Source organism: Xenopus tropicalis, chromosome 5, assembly GCF_000004195.4.
Source record: "Xenopus tropicalis strain Nigerian chromosome 5, UCB_Xtro_10.0, whole genome shotgun sequence".
In the NCBI taxonomy this organism is placed as follows: domain Eukaryota; kingdom Metazoa; phylum Chordata; class Amphibia; order Anura; family Pipidae; genus Xenopus; species Xenopus tropicalis.
Genome location: NC_030681.2, coordinates 152607089 through 152635040, shown reverse-complemented (window position 1 = coordinate 152635040; position 27952 = coordinate 152607089). Strand labels below are relative to the sequence as shown.

Here is a 27952-nt window from a genome sequence, read left to right as displayed (position 1 = left end):
CATAATCTGGAGATGAAAGCAGGGTTGGACTGGGGGGTGAATAGTCCACTAGGGCTTCCGCCCCAGGGGCCCTGCAGGTGCCTCTAGCCCCCCTCGCAAGGACCCCCACCTGATGTCCTCCCCTGAGTGCATAACTATAACGTGTCAGGGTAGGAGCGGTCGGGCAGGGGGAGCGCGGGCAAGGGTCGGGTCTGGGCCGCTGAGGCCCACCACAGCCAGGGCCCACCAGGATTTTTCCCCGGTGTCCCGGCGGCCCAGTCCGACCCTGGATGAAAGTGAATCCCAATGAAACCACAGGATTCCCAGTAATAAAACCAACTGGGATCTCTGGATCAAGAGGAGGGGGGGTCCCACCTTCCCCCGGGAACTAATGGTTTAAAAGGGGTGGCCCATCTTTAAGTTAACTTACTATGTTATAGAATGGCCTATTCCTAGCAACTTTGCAATTGGTCTTCATTATTTTATTTTATTTTTTTTTATCGTTTTTGCATGATTTGCCTTCCACTTCTATATCTTTTTAGCTTTTAAATGGGGGGGTCACTGACCCCGGCAGCCAGAAACGATTGCTCTGTGAGGCTCCAATTTTATTGTTATTGTTACTTTTTATGACTTATCTTTCTATTTAGCTCTTTTCCTATTCATATTCCAGTCTCATTTAAATAGCTGGTTGCTAAGGTAAACAAGTCCCTAGCAACCAGATAGCCGCTGAGATTCCCAGCTGGAGAGCTGCTCATACACAGCCGGCGTGACTGTCGGGCAGTTCCTACATGGGTGACATTGAGAGGCATATCTGTAGCTATTGGGCTTTATCAGCCGGAACGAGGAAGAGAAAATCATGAACAAAGGTTACAGTGTGTGTGTGTTAGTGTGTGTGTTAGTGTGAGTGTGTTAGTGTGCGAGTGTGTGTGAGTGTCAGTTCTCAGGCACAGCGCTACCTGTAAGGACTCACAACACAAACCTCCAACAAGGAGGGGGTCCTGTCGTGGCGCAGGGGGAGGAGAGCAGCCCATGGTGCAGTCTAGGTAAGTCCTTCTATAGTTATTATTCCTCTTGTTTATTTACCTGTCTGTTACTGCCCCAAGCTCCAGTACCTGGTTGGTACCTGTGCAGGGTCCGTTAGTGTGATAAGCACAGCGGCACCTATAGTAGCGGTGGGATAATAGCACAGCGGCACCTATAGTAGCGGTGGGATAATAGCACAGCGGCACCTATAGTAGCGGTGGGATAATAGCACAGCGGCACCTATAGTAGCGGTGGGATAATAGCACAGCGGCACCTATAGTAGCGGTGGGATAATAGCACAGCGGCACCTATAGTAGCGGTGGGATAATAGCACAGCGGCACCAATAGTAGCGGGGATAAGCAGCGGCACTATAGGGGGAAATAGCACAGCGGCACCTATAGTAGCAGTGGGATAATAGCACAGCGGCACCTATAGTAGCCAGTGGGATAATAGCACAGAGGCACCATAGTAGCGGTGGGATAATAGCACAGCAGCACCTATAGTAGCAGTGAGATAATAGCACAGCGGCACCTATAGTAGCGGTGGGATAATAGCACAGAGGCACCTATAGTAGCAGTGAGATAATAGCACAGCGGCACCTATAATAGCAGTGGGATAATAGCACAGCGGCACCTATAGTAGCGGTGGGATAATAGCACAGCGGCACCTATAGTAGCGGTGGGATAATAGCACAGAGGCACCTATAATAGCGGTGGGATAATAGCACAGCGGCACCTATAGTAGCAGTGGGATAATAGCACAGAGGCACCTATAGTAGCGTGGGATAATAGCACAGCGGCACCTATAGTAGCGGTGGATAATAGCACAGCGGCACCTATAGTAGCGGTGGGATAATAGCACAGCGGCACCTATAATAGCGGTGGGATAATAGCACAGCGGCACCTATGTAGCGGTGGGATAATAGCACAGCGGCACCTATAGTAGCGGTGGGATAATAGCACAGAGGCACCTATAGTAGCGGTGGGATAATAGCACAGCGGCACCTATAGTAGCGGTGGGATAATAGCACAGCGCATCTGTAGTAGCGGTGGGATAATAGCACAGCGCACCTATAGTAGCGTGGGATAATAGCACAGCGGCACCTGTTAGTAGCGGTGGGATAATAGCACAGCGGCACCTGTAGTAGCGGTGGATAATAGCATAGCGGCACCTATAGTAGCGGTGGGATAATAGCACAGCGGCACCTATAGTAGCGGTGGGATAATAGCACAGCGGCACCTATAGTAGCGGTGGGATAATAGCACAGCGGCATCTGTAGTAGCGGTGGGATAATAGCACAGCGGCACCTATAGTAGCGGTGGGATAATAGCACAGCGGCATCTGTAGTAGCGGTGGGATAATAGCGCAGCGGCACCTATAGTAGCGGTGGATAATAGCACAGCGGCACCTATAATAGCAGTGGGATAATAGCACAGCGGCACCTATAATAGCAGTGGGATAATAAGCACAGCGGCACCTATAGTAGTAGTGGGATAATAGCACAGAGAGGCACCTATAGTAGCAGTGGGATAATAGCACAGCGGCACCTATAGTAGCGGTGGGATAATAGCACAGCGGCACCTATAGTAGCGGTGGATAATAGCACAGCGGCACCTATAGTAGCAGTGGGATAATAGCACAGAGGCACCTATAAGTAGCGGTGGGATAATAGCACAGCGGCACCTATAGTAGCAGTGGGATAATAGCACAGCGGCACCTATAGTAGCAGTGGGATAATAGCACAGAGGCACCTATAGTAGCGGTGGATAATAGCACAGCGGCACCTATAGTAGCAGTGGGATAATAGCACAGCGGCACCTATAATAGCAGTGGGATAATAGCACAGCAGCACCTATAGTAGCGGGTGGGATAATAGCACAGCGGCACCTATAGTAGCAGTGGGATAATAGCACAGCGGCACCTATAGTAGCGGTGGGATAATAGCACAGAGGCACCTATAGTAGCGGTGGGATAATAGCACAGCGGCACCTATAGTAGCGGTGGGATAATAGCACAGCGGCACCTATAGTAGCAGTGGGATAATAGCACAGCGGCACCTATAATAGCAGTGGATATAGCACAGCAGCACCTATAGTAGCGGTGGGATAATAGCACAGCGGCACCTATAGTAGCAGTGGGATAATAGCACAGAGGCACCTATAGTAGCGGTGGGATAATAGCACAGCGGCACCTATAGTAGCAGTGGGATAATAGCACAGCGGCACCTATAGTAGCGGTGGGATAATAGCACAGCGGCACCTATAATAGCAGTGGGATAATAGCACAGCGGCACCTATAGTAGCAGTGGATAATAGCACAGCGGCACCTATAGTAGCGGTGGGATAATAGCACAGCGGCACTATAGTAGCGGTGGGATAATAGCACAGCGGCATCTGTAGTAGCAGTGGGATAATAGCACAGCGGCACCTATAGTAGCAGTGGGATAATAGCACAGCGGCACCTATAGTAGCGGTGGGATAATAGCACAGCTGCACCTATAGTAGCGGTGGGATAATAGCACAGCGGCACCTTTAGTAGCAAGGTATAGTAGTAAGGTGTACCACAAAGGAAGAGCGGTCAGACGAGGTTCCTGCACAGCCAATGAAAAGCTCTGCCCTACTGAGCAATGAAACCAACACAACTTATCTGTGTTATTTGCTCATGGAGTAGCTCAGTCAGCAACTCCCTCCTACACTCACCAACCACACAAGTCTGGCTCCCAATATATTCCTTTTTAAAGGGACACTTTATTTTATTTTATTAATTCACTTTTTATTTCTTTATGACACTGTTACACAGCAAATAATTCCCTCTGCCATTTAACCTTTTATTCTTGTACCAACAAATGTATTTGTAGCTGTAATATTGGTGTGTAGGCGCCATCCCAGTGCGTTGTGCCTGAGTCTGAGCTTTCAGCCAGCGCTACACATTAGAACTGCTTTCAGCTAACCTATTGTTTCTCCTACTCCCATGTAACTGGAGGAGTCCCAAGCCGGACTTGGATTTCTTACTATTGAGTGCTATTCTGATACCTACTGGGAGCTGCTATCTTGCTCCCTTCCCATTGTTCTGCTGATCGGCTGCTGGGGGTGAGGGGGGGGGGATATCACTCCAACTTGCAGCGCAGCAGTAAAGTGTGCCTGAGTCTGAGCTTTCAGCCAGCGCTACACATTAGAACTGCTTTCAGCTAACCTATTGTTTCTCCTACTCCCATGTAACTGGGACGCCAAATAAATGAAAGTGTTTTAAAGTAAATAAAATATAATGTACTGTTCCCTGTGCTGATAAAACTGGTGGGTTTGCTTTGGAAAGACTTTAGTTCACATAAATGAGCTGCAGCCATTCAGGTAACATAACAGATAAGCTGGGTATAATACAGTTACATAGGGTTGAAAAAAGACCAGAGTCCATTAAGTCCAACCCTTCAAGTAAACTCAGCACCCACACCCTATACTGACCTATCTATCCACTCACATACAGACCCATACTGACCTACCCACTCACATACAGACCCACACTGACCTATCCACTCACATACAGACCCACACTGACCTATCTATCCACTCACATACAGACCCATACTGACCTATCTATCCACTCACATACAGAGCCCATACTGACCTATCTATCCACTCACATACAGACCCATAACTGACCTACCCACTCACATACAGACCCACACTGACCTATCCACTCACATACAGACCCACACTGACCATCTATCCACTCACATACAGACCCATACTGACCTATCCACTCACATACAGACCCACACTGACCTATCTATCCACTCACATACAGACCCACACTGACCTATCTATCCACTCACATACAGACCCACACTGACCTATCCACTCACATACAGACCCACACTGACCTATCCACTCACATACAGACCCACCACTGACCTATCCCACTCACATACAGACCCACCACTGACCTATCTATCCACTCACATACAGACCCACACTGACCTATCCACTCACATACAGACCTATCACTCACATACAGACCCACACTGACCTATCTATCCACTCACATACAGACCCACACTGACCTATCTATCCACTCACATACAGACCCATACTGACCTATCTATCCACTCACATACAGACCCACACTGACCTATCTATCCACTCACATACAGACCCACACTGACCTATCTATCCACTCACATACAGACCCACACTGACCTATCTATCCCTCACATACAGACCCATACTGACCTAATCTATACACTCACATACAGACCCATACTGACCTATCCACTCACATACAGACCCACACTGACCTATCCACTCACATACAGACCACACTGACCTATCCACTCACATACAGACCCATACTGACCTATCCACTCACATACAGACCCACACTGACCTATCCACTCACATACAGACCCATACTGACCTATCCACTCACATACAGACCCACACTGACCTAATCCACTCACATACAGGACCATACTGACCTATCCACTCACATACAGACCCATACTGACCTATCTATCCACTCACATACAGACCCACACTGACCTACTTCCACTCACATACAGACCCATACTGACCTATCTATCCACTCACATACAGACCCCACACTGACTATTTCCACTCACATACAGACCCACACATGACCTATCCACTCACATACAGACCATACTGACCTATCCACTCACATACAGACCCATACTGACCTATCTATTCCACTCACATTACAGACCCAACTGACCTATCCACTCACATACAGACCCATACTGACCTATCTATCCACTTCACATACAGACCCACACTGACCTATCTGTCCACTCACATACAGACCCACAGCTGACCTATCTGTCCACTCACATACAGACCCACACTGACCTATCTATCCACTTGCACATACAGACCCACACTGACCTATCACTCACATACAGACCCATACGACCTATCCCACTCAACATACAGACCCATACTGACCTATCTATCCACTACACATACAGACCCATACTGACCTATCCACCTCACATACAGACCCACACTGACCTATTCCACTCACATACAGACCCTGACCTATCTATCCACTCACATACAGACCCATACGACCTATCTATCCACTCACATACAGACCCACTGACTGACCATACTGACCTATCTAGTCCACTCACAACAGACCATACTGACCTATCCCACTCACATACAGACCCACACTGACCTATCCACTCACATACAGACCCATACTGACCTATCCACTCCCATACAGACCCATACTTGACCTATCCACTCCCATACAGACCCATACTGAACCTATCCACTCAATACAGACCCACACTGACCTATCCACTCACATAAGACCCACACTGACCTATCATATCCACTCACATACAGACCCACACTGACCTATCCGACGTCACATACAAGGACCCACCTACCTATCCACTCACATTACAGACCCATTACTGACCCTTATCCACCTCACATACAGACCCACACTGACCCTATCCACTCACATACAGACCCCACACTGACCTATCCACTCACATACAGACCACACTGACCTATCACTCACATACAGACCCACCACTGGACCTATCTATCCAGCTCACATACAGACCACAACTGACTTATCCACTCAGCGATACAGACCCCACACTTGACCCTATCCACTCACATACAGGACCGCCCACACTGACCTATCTATTCCACTCACATACAGCCCACATGACTATCATCACTCACATACAGACCCACACTGGACCTATTTCATCCACTCACATACAGACCCATATCTGACCTATCTATCCCACTCACATTACAGACCTTATCATATATCACACATACAGACCCATACGACTATCATCCCACTCACATACAGACCATACTGAACCTTCTATCCACTCACATATAGACCCACACTGACTATCCAGCTTCACTACAGACCCACACTGACCTAATCACTCACATACAGGGACCCACACTGACCTATCCACTCACATACAGACCCACACTGACCTATCCACTCACATAACAGACCCATACTGACCTATCCACGCACCAACCCACACTGACTATCCACTCATCATACAGACCCACAAAACCTGACCTACTCCACTCACATACAGACCCACACTGACCTATCCACTCACATTACAGAACCCATACTGACCTATCACTCACATAACAGACCCACACTGACCTTCCACTCACATTACAGACCCATTACTTTGACCTATCTATCCACTCACCATTAACAGACCACACTGACCTATCGCACTCACATACAGACCCATACTGACCTATCTATCCATCACATACAACCCCACACTGACCATCTATCCATCACATTACAGACCCCATAACTGACCTATCCACTTCACATACAGACCATACTGACCTATCCACTCACATACAGACCCATACTGACCTATCTATCACTTCACATACAGACCCACCCACTGACCTCATCTATCCACTCACATACAGGACCTACTGACCTATCCACTCCCATACAGGACCCAACACTGACCTACTCCATCCCTACAGACCCACATCTGGAACCTAGTCCATCTCACATACAGACCCATACTGACCTAGTCTATCCACTTCACATACAGACCCATACTGACCTATCTATCCACTACATACAGACCCACATGACCTATCCACTCACATTACAGACCCATACTCTGGACCTATCTATCCACTCACATACAGACCCACACTGACCTATCCACTCACATACAGACCCACACTGACCTATCCACTCACATACAGACCCATACTGACCTATCCACTCACATACAGACCCACACTGACCTATCCACTCACATACAGACCCATACTGACCTATCTATCCACTCACATACAGACCCACACTGACCTATCCACTCACATACAGACCCATACTGACCTGATCTATCCACTCACATACAGACCCACACTGACCTATCCACTCACATACAGACCCATACTGATCCTATCTATCCACTCACATACAGACCCACACTGACCTATCTATCCACTCACATACAGACCCCACTGACCTATCTATCCACTCACATACAGACCCACACTGACCTATCCACTCACATACAGACCCACACTGACCTATCCACTCACATACAGACCCATACTGACCTATCCACTCACATACAGACCCACACTGACCTATCCACTCACATACAGACCCATACTGACCTATCTATCCACTCACATACAGACCCATACTGACCTATCTATCCACTCACATACAGACCCACACTGACCTATCTGTCCACTCACATACAGACCCACACTGACCTATCTATCCACTCACATACAGAACCCATCTGACCTATCCACTCACATACAGACCCACACTGACCTATCCACTCACATACAGACCCATACTGACCTATCTATCCACTCACATACAGACCCATACTGACCTATCCACTCACATACAGACCCACACTGACCTATCTATCCACTCACATACAGACCCATACTGACCTATCCACTCACATACAGACCCACACTGACCTATCTATCCACTCACATACAGACCCATACTGACCTATCTATCCACTCACATACAGACCCACACTGACCTATCTATCCACTCACATACAGACCCACACTGACCTATCTATCCACTCACATACAGACCCACACTGACCTACCTATCCACTCACATACAGACCCACACTGACCTATCCACTCCATACAGACCATACTGACCTATCCACTCACATACAGACCCAGTACTGACCTATCCACTCACATACAGACCCATACTGACCTATCCACTCACATACAGACCCACACTGACCTATCCACTCACATACAGACCCACACTGACCTATCTATCCACTCACATACAGACCCACACTGACCTATCCACTCACATACAGACCCACACTGACCTATCCACTCACATACAGACCCATACTGACCTATCCACTCACATACAGACCCACACTGACCTATCCACTCACATACAGACCCACACTGACCTATCCACTCACATACAGACCCACACTGACCTATCCACTCACATACAGACCCACACTGACCTATCTATCCACTCACATACAGACCCACACTGACCTATCCACTCACATACAGACCCACACTGACCTATCCACTCACATACAGACCCACACTGACCTATCTATCCACTCACATACAGACCCACACTGACCTATCTATCCACTCACATACAGACCCACACTGACCTATCTATCCACTCACATACAGACCCATACTGACCTATCTATCCACTCACATACAGACCCATACTGACCTATCTATCCACTCACATACAGACCCATACTGACCTATCTATCCACTCACATACAGACCCATACTGACCTATCTATCCACTCACATACAGACCCACACTGACCTATCCACTCACATACAGACCCACACTGACCTATCCACTCACATACAGACCCACACTGACCTACATCACTCACATACAGACCCACACTGACCTATCCACTCACATACAGACCCACACTGACCTATCCACTCACATACAGACCCACACTGACCTATCCACTCACATACAGACCCACACTGACCTATCCACTCACATACAGACCCACACTGACCTATCCACTCACATACAGACCCATACTGACCTATCCACTCACATACAGACCCACACTGACCTATCCACTCAATACAGACCCACACTGACCTATCTATCCACTCACATACAGCCACACACCTGACCTATCCACTCACATACAGACCCATACTGACCTATCTATCCACTCACATACAGACCCACACTGACCTATCTATCCACTCACATACAGACCCATACTGACCTATCCACTCACATACAGACCCATACTGACCTATCCACTCACATACAGACCCATACTGACCTATCTATCCACTCACATACAGACCCACACTGACCCTTATCTATCCACTCACATACAGACCCATACTGACCTATCCACTCACATACAGACCCACACTGACCTATCCACTCACATACAGACCCACACTGACCTATCCACTCACATACAGACCTACTGACCTATCTATCCACTCACATACAGACCCACACTGACCTATCTATCCACTCACATACAGACCCACACTGACCTATCCACTCACATACAGACCCATACTGACCTATCTATCCACTCACATACAGACCCACACTGACCTATCCACTCACATACAGACCCACACTGACCTATCCACTCACATACAGACCCATACTGACCTATCCACTCACATACAGACCCACACTGACCTATCCACTCACATACAGACCCATACTGACCTATCTATCCATCACATACAGACCCACACTGACCTATCCACTCACATACAGACCCATACTGACCTATCTATCCACTCACATACAGACCCACACTGACCTATCCACTCACATACAGACCCATACTGACCTATCTATCCACTCACATACAGACCCACACTGACCTATCTATCCACTCACATACAGACCCCACTGACCTATCTATCCACTCACATACAGACCCACACTGACCTATCCACTCACATACAGACCCACACTGACCTATCCACTCACATACAGACCCATCGACCTATCCACTCACATACAGACCCACACTGACCTATCCACTCACATACAGACCCACACTGACCTATCTATCCACTCACATACAGACCCATACTGACCTATCTATCCACTCACATACAGACCCACACTGACCTATCTGTCCACTCACATACAGACCCACACTGACCTATCTGTCCACTCACATACAGACCCATACTGACCTATCCACTCACATACAGACCCACACTGACCTATCCACTCACATACAGACCCATACTGACCTATCTATCCACTCACATACAGACCCATACTGACCTATCCACTCACATACAGACCCACACTGACCTATCTATCCACTCACATACAGACCCATACTGACCTATCCACTCACATACAGACCCACACTGACCTATCTATCCACTCACATACAGACCCATACTGACCTATCTATCCACTCACATACAGACCCACACTGACCTATCTATCCACTCACATACAGACCCACACTGACCTATCTATCCACTCACATACAGACCCACACTGACCTACCTATCCACTCACATACAGACCCACACTGACCTATCTATCCACTCATCAGACCCACACTGACCTATCCACTCACATACAGACCCATACTGACCTATCTATCCACTCACATACAGACCCATACTGACCTATCTATCCACTCACATACAGACCCACACTGACCTATCCACTCACATACAGACCCATACTGACCTATCCACTCCCATACAGACCCATACTGACCTATCCACTCCATACAGACCCATACTGACCTATCCACTCACATACAGACCCACACTGACCTATCCACTCACATACAGACCCACACTGACCTATCCACTCACATACAGACCCACACTGACCTATCCACTCACATACAGACCCAAACTGACCTATCTCCACTCACATACAGACCCACACTGACCTATCCACTCACATACAGACCCACACTGACCTACCACTCACATACAGACCCACACTGACCTATCCACTCACATACAGACCCACACTGACCTATCCACTCACATACAGACCCACACTGACCTATCCACTCACATACAGACCCACACTGACCTATCCACTCACATACAGACCCACACTGACCTATCCACTCACATACAGACCCACACTGACCTATCCACTCACATACAGACCCATACTGACCTATCCACTCACATACAGACCCATACTGACCTATCTATCCACTCACATACAGACCCATACTGACCTATCTATCCACTCACATACAGACCCACACTGACCTATCCACTCACATACAGACCCACACTGACCTATCCACTCACATACAGACCCACACTGACCTATCCACTCACATACAGACCCACACTGACCTATCCACTCACATACAGACCATACTGACCTATCCACTCACATACAGACCCATACTGACCTATCTATCCACTCACATACAGACCCATACTGACCTATCTGTCCACTCACATACAGACCCACACTGACCTATCTGTCCACTCACATACAGACCCATACTGACCTATCACTCACATACAGACCCACACTGACCTATCCACTCACATTACAGACCCACACTGACTATCCACTCACATACAGACCCATACTGACCTAATCCACTCACATACAGACCCACACTGACCTATCCACTCACATACAGACCCACCCACTGACCTATCCACTCACATACAGACCCCACACTGACCTATCCACTCACATACAGACCCACACTGACCTATCTATCCACTCACATACAGACCCACACTGACCTATCCACTTCACATACAGGACCCACACTGACCTATCCATCACATACAGACCCACACTGACCTATTCCACTCACATACAGACCCACACTGACCTATCCACTCATCAAACGACCATACTGACCTATCCACTCACATACAGACCCATACTGACCTATCCACTCACATACAGACCCATACTGACCTATCTATCCACTCACATACAGACCCACACTGACTATCTGTCACTCACATACAGACCCACACTGACCTATCTGTCCACTCACATACAGACCCATACTGACCTATCCACTCACATACAGACCCACACTGACCTATCCACTCACATACAGACCATACTGACCTATCTATCCACTCACATTACAGACCCATACTGACCTATCTATCCACTCACATACAGACCACACTGACCTATCCACTCACATACAGACCCACACTGACCTATCTATCCACTCACATACAGACCCACACTGACCTATTCCACTCACATACAGACCCATACTGACCTATCTATCCACTCACATACAGACCCACACTGACCTATCTATCCACTCACATACAGACCCACACTGACCTATCCACTCACATACAGACCCACACTGACCTATCCACTCACATACAGACCCATACTGACCTATCATCCACTCACATCAGACCCACACTGACCATCCACTCACATTACAGACCCACACTGACCTATTCACTCAATACAGACCATACTGACCTATTCCACTCACATACAGACCCACACTGACTCTATCCACTCACATACAGACCACTACCTATCCCCATAGACCCTATCTATCCACTCACATACAGACCCACACTGACCTATCCCACTCACATACAGACCCATACTGACCTTATCCACTCACATACAGACCATACTGACCTATCTATCCACTCACATAACAGACCCACACTGACCTATCCACTCACATACAGACCCACACTGACCTATCCACTCACATACAGACCCATACTGACCTATCTCCACTCACATACAGACCCACACTGACCTATCCACTCACATACAGACCCATACTGACCTATCTATCCACTCACATACAGACCCATACTGACCTATCTATCCACTCACATACAGACCCCACTGACCTATCTGTCCACTCACATACAGACCCACACTGACCTATCTGTCCACTCACATACAGACCCATACTGACCTATCCACTCACATACAGACCCACACTGACCTATCCACTCACATACAGGACCCATACTGACCTATCTATCCACTCACATACAGACCCATACTGACCTATCCACTCACATACAGACCCACACTGACCTATCTATCCACTCACATACAGACCCATACTGACCTATCCACTCACATACAGACCCACACTGACCTATCTATCCACTCACATACAGACCCACACTGACCTATCCACTCACATACAGACCCATACTGACCTATCTATCCACTCACATACAGACCCATACTGACCTATCTGTCCACTCACATACAGACCCACACTGACCTATCCACTCACATACAGACCCATACTGACCTATCCACTCCCATACAGACCCATACTGACCTATCCACTCCCATACAGACCCATACTGACCTATCCACTCACATACAGACCCACACTGACCTATCCACTCACATACAGACCCACACTGACCTATCCACTCACATACAGACCCACACTGACCTATCCACTCACATACAGACCCATACTGACCTATCCACTCACATACAGACCCACACTGACCTATCCACTCACATACAGACCCACACTGACCTATCCACTCATATACAGACCCACACTGACCTATCCACTCACATACAGACCCACACTGACCTATCTATCCACTCACATACAGACCCACACTGACCTATCCACTCACATACAGACCCACACTGACCTATCCACTCACATACAGACCCACACTGACCTATCCACTCACATACAGACCCACACTGACCTATCCACTCACATACAGACCCATACTGACCTATCCACTCACATACAGACCCATACTGACCTATCTATCCACTCACATACAGACCCATACTGACCTATCTATCCACTCACATACAGACCCACACTGACCTATCTGTCCACTCACATACAGACCCACACTGACCTATCTGTCCACTCACATACAGACCCACACTGACCTATCCACTCACATACAGACCCACACTGACCTATCCACTCACATACAGACCCATACTGACCTATCCACTCACATACAGACCCACACTGACCTACACTCACTACAGACCACACTACCTATCCACTCACATACAGACCCACACTGACCTATCCACTCACATACAGACCCATACTGACCTATCTATCCACTCACATACTGACCTATCTATCCACTCACATACAGACCCACACTGACCTATCCACTCACATACAGACCCACACTGACCTATCTATCCACTCACATACAGACCCACACTGACCTATCTATCCACTCACATACAGACCCCACACTGACCTATCTATCCACTCACATACAGACCCATACTGACCTATCTATCACTCACATACAGACCCACACTGACCTATCCACTCACATACAGACCCACACTGACCTATCTATCCACTCACATACAGACCCATACTGACCTATCTATCCACTCACATACAGACCCATACTGACCTATCACTCACATACAGACCCACACTGACCTATCCACTCACATACAGACCCACACTGACCTATCTATCCACTCACATACAGACCCATACTGACCTATCTATCCACTCACATACAGACCCACACTGACCTATCTATCCACTCACATACAGACCCATACTGACCTACCTATCCACTCACATACAGACCCACACTGACCTACCTATCCACTCACATACAGACCCACACTGACCTACCTATCCACTCACATACAGACCCACACTGACCTATCTATCCACTCACATACAGACCCATACTGACCTATCCACTCACATACAGACCCATACTGACCTATCCACTCACATACAGACCCACACTGACCTATCTATCCACTCACATACAGACCCATACTGACCTATCTATCCACTCACATACAGACCCACACTGACCTATCTATCACTCACATACAGACCCACACTGACCTATCCACTCACATACAGACCCACACTGACCTATCTATCCACTCACATACAGACCCACACTGACCTATCTATCCACTCACATACAGACCCACCACTGACCTATCTATCCACTCACATACAGACCCACACTGACCTATCTATCCACTCACATACAGACCCATACTGACCTATCCACTCACATACAGACCCATACTGACCTATCCACTCACATACAGACCCATACTGACCTATCTATCCACTCACATACAGACCCACACTGACCTATCTATCCACTCACATACAGACCCACACTGACCTATCCACTCACATACAGACCCACACTGACCTATCTATACACTCACATACAGACCCACACTGACCTATCCACTCACATACAGACCCACACTGACCTATCCACTCACATACAGACCCATACTGACCTATCTATCCACTCACATACAGACCCATACTGACCTATCTATCCACTCACATACAGACCCACACTGACCTATCTATCCACTCACATACAGACCCACACTGACCTATCCACTCACATACAGACCCACACTGACCTATCTATCCACTCACATACAGACCCCCACTGACCTATCTATCCACTCACATACAGACCCACACTGACCTATCCACTCACATACAGACCCACACTGACCTATCCACTCACATACAGACCCATACTGACCTATCCACTCACATACAGACCCATACTGACCTATCCACTCACATACAGACCCACACTGACCTATCCACTCACATACAGACCCACACTGACCTATCCACTCACATACAGACCCACACTGACCTATCCACTCACATACAGACCCACACTGACCTATCCACTCACATACAGACCCACACTGACCTATCCACTCACATACAGACCCATACTGACCTATCCACTCACATACAGACCCACACTGACCTATCCACTCACATACAGACCCACACTGACCTATCTATCCACTCACATACAGACCCACACTGACCTATCCACTCACATACAGACCCACACTGACCTATCTATCCACTCACATACAGACCCACACTGACCTATCCACTCACATACAGACCCACACTGACCTATCCACTCACATACAGACCCATACTGACCTATCCACTCACATACAGACCCACACTGACCTATCCACTCACATACAGACCCATACTGACCTATCTATCCACTCACATACAGACCCACACTGACCTATCCACTCACATACAGACCCACACTGACCTATCTATCCACTCACATACAGACCCATACTGACCTATCTATCCACTCACATACAGACCCATACTGACCTATCCACTCACATACAGACCCACACTGACCTATCCACTCACATACAGACCCACACTGACCTATCTATCCACTCACATACAGACCCATACTGACCTATCTATCCACTCACATACAGACCCACACTGACCTATCTATCCACTCACATACAGACCCATACTGACCTACCTATCCACTCACATACAGACCCACACTGACCTACCTATCCACTCACATACAGACCCACACTGACCTACCTATCCACTCACATACAGACCCACACTGACCTATCTATCCACTCACATACAGACCCATACTGACCTATCCACTCACATACAGACCCATACTGACCTATCCACTCACATACAGACCCACACTGACCTATCTATCCACTCACATACAGACCCATACTGACCTATCTATCCACTCACATACAGACCCACACTGACCTATCTATCCACTCACATACAGACCCACACTGACCTATCCACTCACATACAGACCCACACTGACCTATCTATCCACTCACATACAGACCCACACTGACCTATCTATCCACTCACATACAGACCCACACTGACCTATCTATCCACTCACATACAGACCCACACTGACCTATCTATCCACTCACATACAGACCCATACTGACCTATCCACTCACATACAGACCCATACTGACCTATCCACTCACATACAGACCCATACTGACCTATCTATCCACTCACATACAGACCCACACTGACCTATCTATCCACTCACATACAGACCCACACTGACCTATCCACTCACATACAGACCCACACTGACCTATCTATACACTCACATACAGACCCACACTGACCTATCCACTCACATACAGACCCACACTGACCTATCCACTCCACATACAGACCCATACTGACCTATCTATCCACTCACATACAGACCCATACTGACCTATCTATCCACTCACATACAGACCCACACTGACCTATCTATCCACTCACATACAGACCCACACTGACCTATCCACTCACATACAGACCCACACTGACCTATCTATCCACTCACATACAGACCCCCACTGACCTATCTATCCACTCACATACAGACCCACACTGACCTATCCACTCACATACAGACCCACACTGACCTATCCACTCACATACAGACCCATACTGACCTATCCACTCACATACAGACCCATACTGACCTATCCACTCACATACAGACCCACACTGACCTATCCACTCACATACAGACCCACACTGACCTATCCACTCACATACAGACCCACACTGACCTATCCACTCACATACAGACCCACACTGACCTATCACTCACATACAGACCCACACTGACCTATCCACTCACATACAGACCCATACTGACCTATCCACTCACATACAGACCCACACTGACCTATCCACTCACATACAGACCCACACTGACCTATCCACTCACATACAGACCCACACTGACCTATCCACTCACATAACCAGACCTCCACAACTGACCTATCCACTCACATACAGACCCACACTGACCTATCCACTCACATACAGACCCATACTGACCTATCCACTCACATACAGACCCACACTGACCTATCTATCCACTCACATACAGACCCACACTGACCTATCTATCCACTCACATACAGACCCACACTGACCTATCCACTCACATACAGACCCACACTGACCTATCTATCCACTCACATACAGACCCACACTGACCTATCCACTCACATACAGACCCACACTGACCTATCCACTCACATACAGACCCATACTGACCTATCTATCCACTCACATACAGACCCACACTGACCTATCTATCCACTCACATACAGACCTACACTGACCTATCACAGAGACTGTTGGGATGAGAAGCAGTTACCCATTAATGGGGCTGTAGGAAACTGAAGTTGTTCTGATCCATCAAACGGGGCTGCTGGGAGAGAGACACATCCATTTTGTTTTGGCGCTAGTTCCGGCCCTGAGCTGCAGACTTCAGGAGGCACTTCCTGTAAATCCCGGTAAAGCTGCATAGGGATTGGCTGGGCTGGAGGGGAAGTTCAGACCTCACCCATCCAATCCCTGTGCGGCTCTACCATTACTAAAACTAAAGTGACAAATGAGCATCCAGAAAGCTTTGTAGTAGAAACAGGGTCGGACTGGGGGGTGCAGGGCCCACCATGGCTACCACCCCAGGGGCCCCGCACCCCCCAAGGTACCTACTCCGGTCGCATCCTCTGCAGGGGCCCCCGCCACACACCCCTGACCCCTTCCCACAGGGGCTTTTGCCCAACGTCCTCCCCTGAGGTATTTTCCCGGCTGCCCAGTCCGACCCTGAGTAGAATGGAGATACAGGCCCACTCCTTCCCAATCTGCAGTAGGGGGGCCCGGCTTATTAAGTGCAGCACGGCGGGGCAACCTTTGGGGGGAAGGTTTGTGGCTGGGGGTGAGGGGCCCCTAGACTGACAGCCCCGGTGGGTCCCAAGCACCCCAGTCTGAGGGGCTGCATCACTAGTGCAGAGAGCGCAATAACCTGCGGCCATATCTCTGAGCGGGGGGCAGGCTGATGACATCATAGGGGTGGGACTATTAATGCCGATTGGTCTATCGCCTTGTCAGTTTTGGAGAGTTTGCAGTTTAAACCTGGACAGCCCTTCCGAAAACCGGTCTGTCCGAGTCAAAACCAGGTGGCAATAGCGCTCTGTGCCCTGAAGAGCTGACATTCTAAATTTAAACCCTGGTGCTGATCCATTGAAGGCTTTGCTGGGAGAGAACCTACCCTGTTCTATTACAAAGGCTGCTCAGCTGCTCTGGGATCCATTAGCCAGGCCTGCCAGTTAGTTACAGGGGCACTGAGGGGGGAAGCTGCTCTGGGATCCATTAGCCAGGCCTGCCAGTTAGTTACAGGGGCACTGAGGGGAGAAGCTGCTCTGGGATCCATTAGCCAGGCCTGCCAGTTAGTTACAGGGGCACTGAGGGGAGAAGCTGCTCTGGGATCCATTAGCCAGGCCTGCCAGTTAGTTACAGGGGCACTGAGGGGAGAAGCTGTTCTGGGATCCATTAGCCAGGCCTGCCAGTTAGTTACAGGGGCACTGAGGGGAGAAGCTGCTCTGGGATCCATTAGCCAGGCCTGCCAGTTAGTTACAGGGGCACTGAGGGGGGGGAAGCTGCTCTGGGATCCATTAGCCAAGCCTGCCAGTTAGTTACAGGGGCACTGAGGGGGGGGGAAGCTGCTCTGGGATCCATTAGCCAAGCCTGCCAGTTAGTTACAGGGGCACTGAGGGGGGGAAGCTGCTCTGGGATCCATTAGCGAGGCCTGCCAGTTAGTTACAGGGGCACTGAGGGGGGGAAGCTGCTCTGGGATCCATTAGCGAGGCCTGCCAGTTAGTTATAGGGGCACTGAGGGGGGGAAGCTGCTCTGGGATCCATTAGCGAGGCCTGCCAGTTAGTTACAGGGACACTGAGGGGGGGAAGCTGCTCTGGGATCCATTAGCGAGGCCTGCCAGTTAGTTACAGGGGCACTGAGGGGGGGAAGCTGCTCTGGGATCCATTAGCGAGGCCTGCCAGTTAGTTACAGGGGCACTGAGGGGGTGAAGCTGCTCTGGGATCCATTAGCGAGGCCTGCAGTTAGTTACAGGGCACTGAGGGGGGAAGCTGCTCTGGATCCATTAGCGAGTCCTGCCAGTTAGTAACAGGGGCACTGAGGGGGGGAAGCTGCTCTGGGATCCATTAGTGAGGCCTGCCAGTTAGTTACAGGGGCACTGAGGGGGGAAGCTGCTCTGGGATCCATTAGCCAGGCCTGCCAGTTAGTTACAGGGGCACTGAGGGGGGAAGCTGCTCTGGGATCCATTAGCCAGGCCTGCCAGTTAGTAACAGGGGCACTGAGGGGGGAAGCTGCTCTGGGATCCATTAGCCAGGCCTGCCAGTTAGTTACAGGGGCACTGAGGGGGGGAAGCTGCTCTGGGATCCATTAGCCAGGCCTGCCAGTTAGTTACAGGGGCACTGAGGGGGGGAAGCTGCTCTGGGATCCATTAGCGAGGCCTGCCAGTTAGTTACAGGGGCACTGAGGGGGGGAAGCTGCTCTGGGATCCATTAGCGAGGCCTGCCAGTTAGTTACAGGGGCACTGAGGGGGGAAGCTGCTCTCTTACTGGGGCTACTGGTTAGAGGGCCATGGGCAATTTATTCAGCTACCAAGATTTATTCCAGTATTATTTAATATTATATTAGACATCTGCCCACTCCAGCCTTTATAGATTACATTTTTGCCTTACTAACTATATTAGAAATTATTTTTATTTTACCCGGTTTAATTTTTACAGTGAACTGTTCCTTTAACATTTATTGCATTTCTGTACCTTGAATACACACAATATAGTAACCTTCCTCTGATAACTTTATTGCAGCTGTATTATATGCAAAGGGGAAAGAATTAAGTGTTGGAACTGCCACTTCCTCATTCCTTATCTGTTTTATAGGGATCAACTCTCATCACTGTGATATATAGTCAATATACAGGGCTTTACTGACTCATATTCCCTTTGTATTTCTAAAGTTGGGGGAATCATCTCCCCATTATTCACTTGACTGTAAAAGCCACAGTCCTTTCCTAGAAGATACTATCCCAGGGCTACTATAGGCACCATCTCTCCCTACTATACCTGCTATCCCACAGCCCCAGTCCCTTCCCAGAGGCTATTATCCCACTGCTACTATAGGCACTATCTCTCCCTACTATACCTGCTATCCCACAGCCCCAGTCCCTTCCCAGAGGCTATTATCCCACTGCTACTATAGGCACCATCTCTCCCTACTATACCTGCTATCCCACAGCCACAGTCCCTTCCCAGAGGCTATTATCCCACTGCTACTATAGGCACCATCTCTCCCTACTATACCTGCTATCCCACAGCCACAGTCCCTTCCCAGAGGCTATTATCCCCCCACTGCTACTATAGGCACCATCTCTCCCTACTATACCTGCTATCCCACAGCCCCAGTCCCTTCCCAGAGGCTATTATCCCCCCACTGCTACTATAGGCACCATCTCTCCCTACTATACCTGCTATCCCACAGCCCCAGTCCCTTCCCAGAGGCTATTATCCCCCCACTGCTACTATAGGCACCATCTCTCCCTACTATACCTGCTATCCCACAGCCCCAGTCCCTTCCCAGAGGCTATTATCCCCCCACTGCTACTATAGGCACCATCTCTCCCTACTATACCTGCTATCCCACAGCCCCAGTCCCTTCCCAGAGGCTATTATCCCCCCACTGCTACTATAGGCACCATCTCTCCCTACTATACCTGCTATCCCACAGCCCCAGTCCCTTCCCAGAGGCTATTATCCCCCCACTGCTACTATAGGCACCACTTCTCCCTACTATACCTCCTCTATACTAAGGCTTCTCTAGCTTCCTTTGACTCCTTCCTCCCTGTCGCTAAGGATTAAATGTCACTTTTTCAACTGAAATATTCCCATGTACCTATAAGTCATTTCCCCCTCAGTACCAAAAAAACCCATCTCTGATTCTTGTTCCCTTACTATACACGGCCCAATTTTACTCTTTCCCTTCCCCTCAGGGCACGTTTTCCCATCTTCTTCATCCCTTTCTGTGAGGCTTCTGCATAGAACTTAGTAATCATCTCTCTAACCTTCATCTGCACCAACACCCCCCTCATGTTAGCACTTCTTCCCTTTCCCATTGTGATTCTATTTGTTTCTTATTACTTATAGATTGTAAGCTCTTTGGGGTAGAGTATTGAAACCCCTAGCACTGACATGTTTATTCTCACTGTCTCATTTCTAATACCTGCACCCCTGACTGACACAGAAAAGATATAGAGACGTCTGATCCATTTTCCTATTACTGCAGCTGCATTTTCAACTGACAGCAATGAAGTGACAGTGAGTGCCCCATATGGAGAGCTGACAGAATAATAAGGCAACTAAAGAGACAGGAATCCTCCCCTAATGGGAAGCAGCTGGAACGTTCCACACACATACAGCTCGGTGTATTTGCACCGCTCTGAGTGACTATTGCCCTGAGCCTTGGGGCATATAGAGATCGGCTGCCAGGCTGCTGGGGGCACAGAGGGGCACAGATATTCTAACAAAGGGCAGTAAAGATACTTTGGGGAGAGCCACATCCAGCCTGAGGGGTTCCGATTGGGCAACCTTGTTCAGGGCTACCATTAGAAACTTTGGGGCCCCACACAAGTTATTTATATGGGGCCCCCCATAAACACAAGCGCAGTACCAATATTTAGGCCACGCCCCTTGTGTGCGCAATATAATACTCTATAATAAGCAGTTCATATAAAGAGTTAAAATGAATAATTAATGTGCATAAGTTTTGGTGTTACTTTATACGTAACGGTACAACGGTACCCCTTCTCCCCCCCCATGGCGGCCCTGCCTGTATTAGAACAATAAGCCCCGGGGGGGTTGTTACACAGCAGGATCCCTGTAGCTGGATGGTAATGGGGTATTTTTATAGTTCTACCTGCAAATGGCCAAACATCCCACCAAACTGGTTTCAGCAGGGGCACAGTTCATGCATACACTGAATTTCTTTGCTTCATTCTAGAAATCATTGGTATTTCACGCTGAATTCCTGACATATTTTAATTTGAAAACACCCAATTTCTGTGCTAAAGAATCCTGCAATACCCGGCCCTACCCACTAGGGGGCCCTTGGGCAGGCTCGTGGCAGCAGGACTGTATGGGGGGAGGCAGCACCCACGCCGCTAGTGATGCTTTATGAGTTGGTTGTACAAGTTCCAGCAGCAGCATTGCCATAAAGTGCTCAGTGTAGTTCAGCTGGACCCTTTGGGAAACGTGACTATAACAACATACTGTATGGCTATAAGGGAATGAGAAACGTATAGAAAGTAGGAATGTCCAAATTACAGCCCTTTGGCCAATGCTATCCTGCAATTTCCAGTAGTCCTGGCAGCCTACGGCACCTGATGGGTACTGAGAGAGAGAGTTACTGTCTCTTTGCTGTCCTACTGGTGATGTCTCCTTCTATCACTGTATTGCCACAATGTCTCTATCTTGTCTACCAACATCATCTGTCCCCATTTGTCTCTAACTCACCCCACTGTCTCCATCTTGCCCTACTGTCTCCATGTTCTTCTACTGTTCATCTTGTCCTACTGTCTCCATCTTGTCCTACTGTCTCCATCTTGCCCTACTGTCTCCATCTTACCCTACTGTTCATCTTGTCTTAAAGTCTCCATCTTTCCCTACTGTCTCCATCTTGCCCTACTGTCTCCATCTTACCCTACTGTTCATCTTGTCTTAAAGTCTCCATCTTGCCCTACTGTCTCCATCTTGCCCTACTGTTCATCTTGTCTTAAAGTCTCCATCTTGCCCTACTGTCTCCATGTTCTTCTACTGTTCATCTTGTCCTACTGTCTCCATCTTACCCTACTGTCTCCATGTTCTTCTACTGTTCATCTTGTCCTACTGTCTCCATCTTGTCCTACTGTCTCCATCTTGCCCTACTGTCTCCATCTTACCCTACTGTTCATCTTGTCTTAAAGTCTCCATCTTGCCCTACTGTCTCCATCTTGCCCTACTGTTCATCTTGTCTTAATGTCTCCATCTTGCCCTACTGTCTCCATGTTCTTCTACTGTTCATCTTGTCCTACTGTCTCCATCTTACCCTACTGTCTCCATGTTCTTCTACTGTTCATCTTGTCCTACTGTCTCCATCTTACCCTTCTGTTCAGCTTGTCTTAAAGTCTCCATCTTGCCCTACTGTCTCCATGTTCTTCTACTGTTCATCTTGTCCTACTTTCTCCATCTTACCCTACTGTCTCCATGTTCTTCTACTGTTCATCTTGCCCTACTGTCTCCATCTTACCCTACTGTTCATCTTGTCTTAAAGTCTCCATCTTGCCCTACTGTCTCCATCTTGCCCTACTGTCTCCATGTTCTTCTACTGTTCATCTTGTCCTACTGTCTCCATCTTACCCTACTGTTCATCTTGTCTTAAAGTCTCCATCTAGCTCTGCTGTTCATCTTGCCCTGCTTTCTCCATTTTCTCCTACTGTCTCCATCTTGTCTTACTGACTCCATTTTCCCCTACTGTCTCCATCTTGCCCTACTGTCCCCATCTTGCCCTACTGTCTCCATCTTGTCCTACTGTCTCTATCTTACCCTACTGTTCATCTTGTCTTAAAGTCTCCATCTTGCCCTACTGTCTCCATCTAGCTCTACTGTTCATCTTGCCCTGCTTTCTCCATTTTCTCCTACTGTCTCCATCTTGTCTTACTGTCTCCATTTTCTTCCTCTGTCTCCATCTTGCCCTACTGTCTCAATTTTCTCCTACTGTCTCCATCTTGCCCTACTGTCTCCATCTTGCCCTACTGTCTCCATCTTGTCCTACTGTCTCCATCTTGCCCTACTGTCTCCATCTTGCCCTACTGTCTCCATCTTGCCCTACTGTCTCCATCTTGCCCTACTGTCTCCATCTTGTCCTACTGTCTCCATCTTGCCCTACTGTCTCCATCTTGCCCTACTGTCTCCATCTTGCCCTACTGTCTCCATCTTGTCCTACTGTCTCCATCTTGCCCTACTGTCTCCATCTTGCCCTACTGTCTCCATCTTGCCCTACTGTCCCCATCTTGCCCTACTGTCTCCATCTTGCCCTACTGTCTCCATCTTGCCCTACTGTCTCCATCTTGCCCTACTGTCTCCATCTTGTCCTACTGTCTCCATCTTGCCCTACTGTCTCCATCTTGCCCTACTGTCTCCATCTTGCCCTACTGTCTCCATCTTGTCCTACTGTCTCCATCTTGCCCTACTGTCTCCATCTTGCCCTACTGTCTCCATCTTGCCCTACTGTCTCCATCTTGCCCTACTGTCCCCATCTTGCCCTACTGTCCCCATCTTGCCCTACTGTCTCCATCTTGTCCTACTGTCCCCATCTTGTCCTACTGTCTCCATCTTGTCCTACTGTCTCCATCTTGTCCTTCTGTCTCCATCTTGCCCTACTGTCTCCATCTTACCCTACTGTCTCCATCTTGTCCTACTGTCTCCATCTTTATTGACACTTACTGCAATGTTTGGCTCTGAGCAGCATTCTGGCGAATCCCGGCATGTCCCATTAATGATATTGTGCTGATAACTAGCTGATAACTAGCTGATAACTAGCAGGGTAACCACCCTCTGTGCCCCCCCCCCCTTATAAACTCAGAATGATCTGTTTTAGGGCACAGGGAGGGTATTTTCGTTGAACCTTATAATCAGGGGGGCAATATTACAATGTACAATATTCCATATTATTAAAGGAACAGACCTTGGGACCAGGGGGGGAAGAGGCTGCAGATAAAACATGGGTAGTCATAAACAAGATGGCGGCGTGGGGCCCCAGTTACTTATTGGGGTTGCCTACATATTGGCATGCTTTTGCTTTCATTTCTATAATTACTGCTGAATTTCCTTTCCTATTAATGTGAGGCGCTGCTGGCAGTTGGCCGTCTCTGACTGTCAGTTATGAGTAGCTGGAGACCAGGCTGTACGGCCCAGTGGGTCTGTAAGAAGCAACTGCAGAAGGTTTTATTCAGTGTCTCTGTTTTCTTGGTTGTAGAATCTTCAATGTGACGCGATGGCTCCCCCTAGAGGTGCAGTTGTGCAGTACAGGGAGTATGGAGGCCTATGGCTGCTCATCCCCGGCGCTGCCCTCATCCTCATTCTGCTGCTTCTCTTGTGCTCCTTCCGCCCCCGGTGAGTCTGATCCCACCCGTGCCAGTCAGGGGGGTACTGTGCCCAGGAAAACCCCCTGATAATTGGAAAAAAGACATTTTTCATAATTCAACAATAGGCCCCATATACCTCCTGACCCCTCCAGGAGTCACAGGGTTAAAACTTTAAAGGGGTGTTTTACCTTTAACTTACCTTTTATTATGTTATAGAATGGCCAAATCTATGCAGCTTTTCAATTGGTCTTCATTATTTATTTTTGAACATTTTTTAAACTATTTGCCTTCTTCTTCTTTCCAGCTTTCAAATGGGGGTCACTGACCCCGGCAGCCAAACCCTATTGCTCTGTGAGGCTCCAGTTTTATTGTTATTGTTACTTTTAATAACGTATTTTTCTATTCAGCCCCTCTCCTATTCCTATTCCAGTCTCCTGTTCAAACCACTCCCTGGTTGCTAAGGTAATTAAGATCCTAGCAACCACCAAACTGTAATGCTGCTGAACAAACAGGAAAATAACTAAAAAAAAAAACTACAAATAATAAAAGGTGACCAATTGCAAACTGTCTCAGCATATGAGCTACATGTATATCCAATTCCCCGGCACAATGGGCGTATCACAAAGGCGCTGATATTTTTGGCTCCCCAAAAGCAATAAACTCGCAGCTTTGCTTCCCCTTTAACCTGCCGTGCAATCCGAAAGCCCCTAAACGTTTCTCTCCGTCCTTCGTTCCCTTTAACTCGAATAACAAACTGTTTCCTTGTTTTTCCCCCTTCAATGAGAATCTCTTTCCCTTCGGCTTTTGGATCAGACAAGGGGGCAGAAAGCAAAGTGCCCCCCCCCCCCCCCCCCCCCGGTGCTGGAGAAGTTTCTCACGTGGGAAATAATAACATTGCTCCGATTACATCTGCCCGGAGCCTGCCCGCTCCCCCACATACCAACTGGTCTTCATTTTTTATTGCAATTGGTCTTCATTTTTTATTATTTGTAGTTTTTTAATTATCTCCAGTTTGAAGTTATAACAGCTATCTGGTTGCTAGGGTCCAAATTGCCATAGCAACCAGGAAGTGTTTTGAATGAGACACTGATATATGAATAGGAAAGGGGCTGAATAGAAAAAAGGTTATAAAAAGTAACAATAATAATAAAACTGGAGCCTCACAGAGCAATAGGTTTTGGCTGCCGGGGTCAGTGACCCCCATTTGAAAGCTGGAAAGAGTCAGGAGATGAAGGCAAATAATTCAAAAACTATACAAAATAAAAAATGGAAACCAATTGAAAAGTTGCTAAGATTAGGCCGTTTGTATAGCACTAATAGTTACCCTGAAGGGGACGCAGCCCTCTGGATTAACTAGCAGCTAGGCAAGTTTCACTTAGAAACCAAATGCATTTGATGGAGTCTTTATAATATAATAATTTATTATAGTTACTGTATATGAAGATTTATAAACCATGCCCTACAGGTTAAATATGTTTTGTTGAAAATAATAAGGAGAAGTTGCCCTTTAGGTGGATAGAACAGCGGCTGAGAAACTTACCCAAG

General features: G+C 48.1%; 1 protein-coding gene across 1 annotated transcript in view; it reads left to right on the top strand.

The window, feature by feature from the left end:
- Window positions 1-775: 775 nt before the first annotated feature.
- The window catches only part of LOC100486289, a 53429-nt gene continuing 26252 nt past the window's right edge, over window positions 776-27952 (top strand). Inside the window, exons 1-2 of the mRNA XM_031903097.1 lie at window positions 776-1022; window positions 26299-26435. Coding sequence (XP_031758957.1) covers window positions 26317-26435 — 119 coding nt within the window. The 5' untranslated portion in view covers window positions 776-1022; window positions 26299-26316. The remainder of the gene's footprint in view (window positions 1023-26298; window positions 26436-27952) is intronic.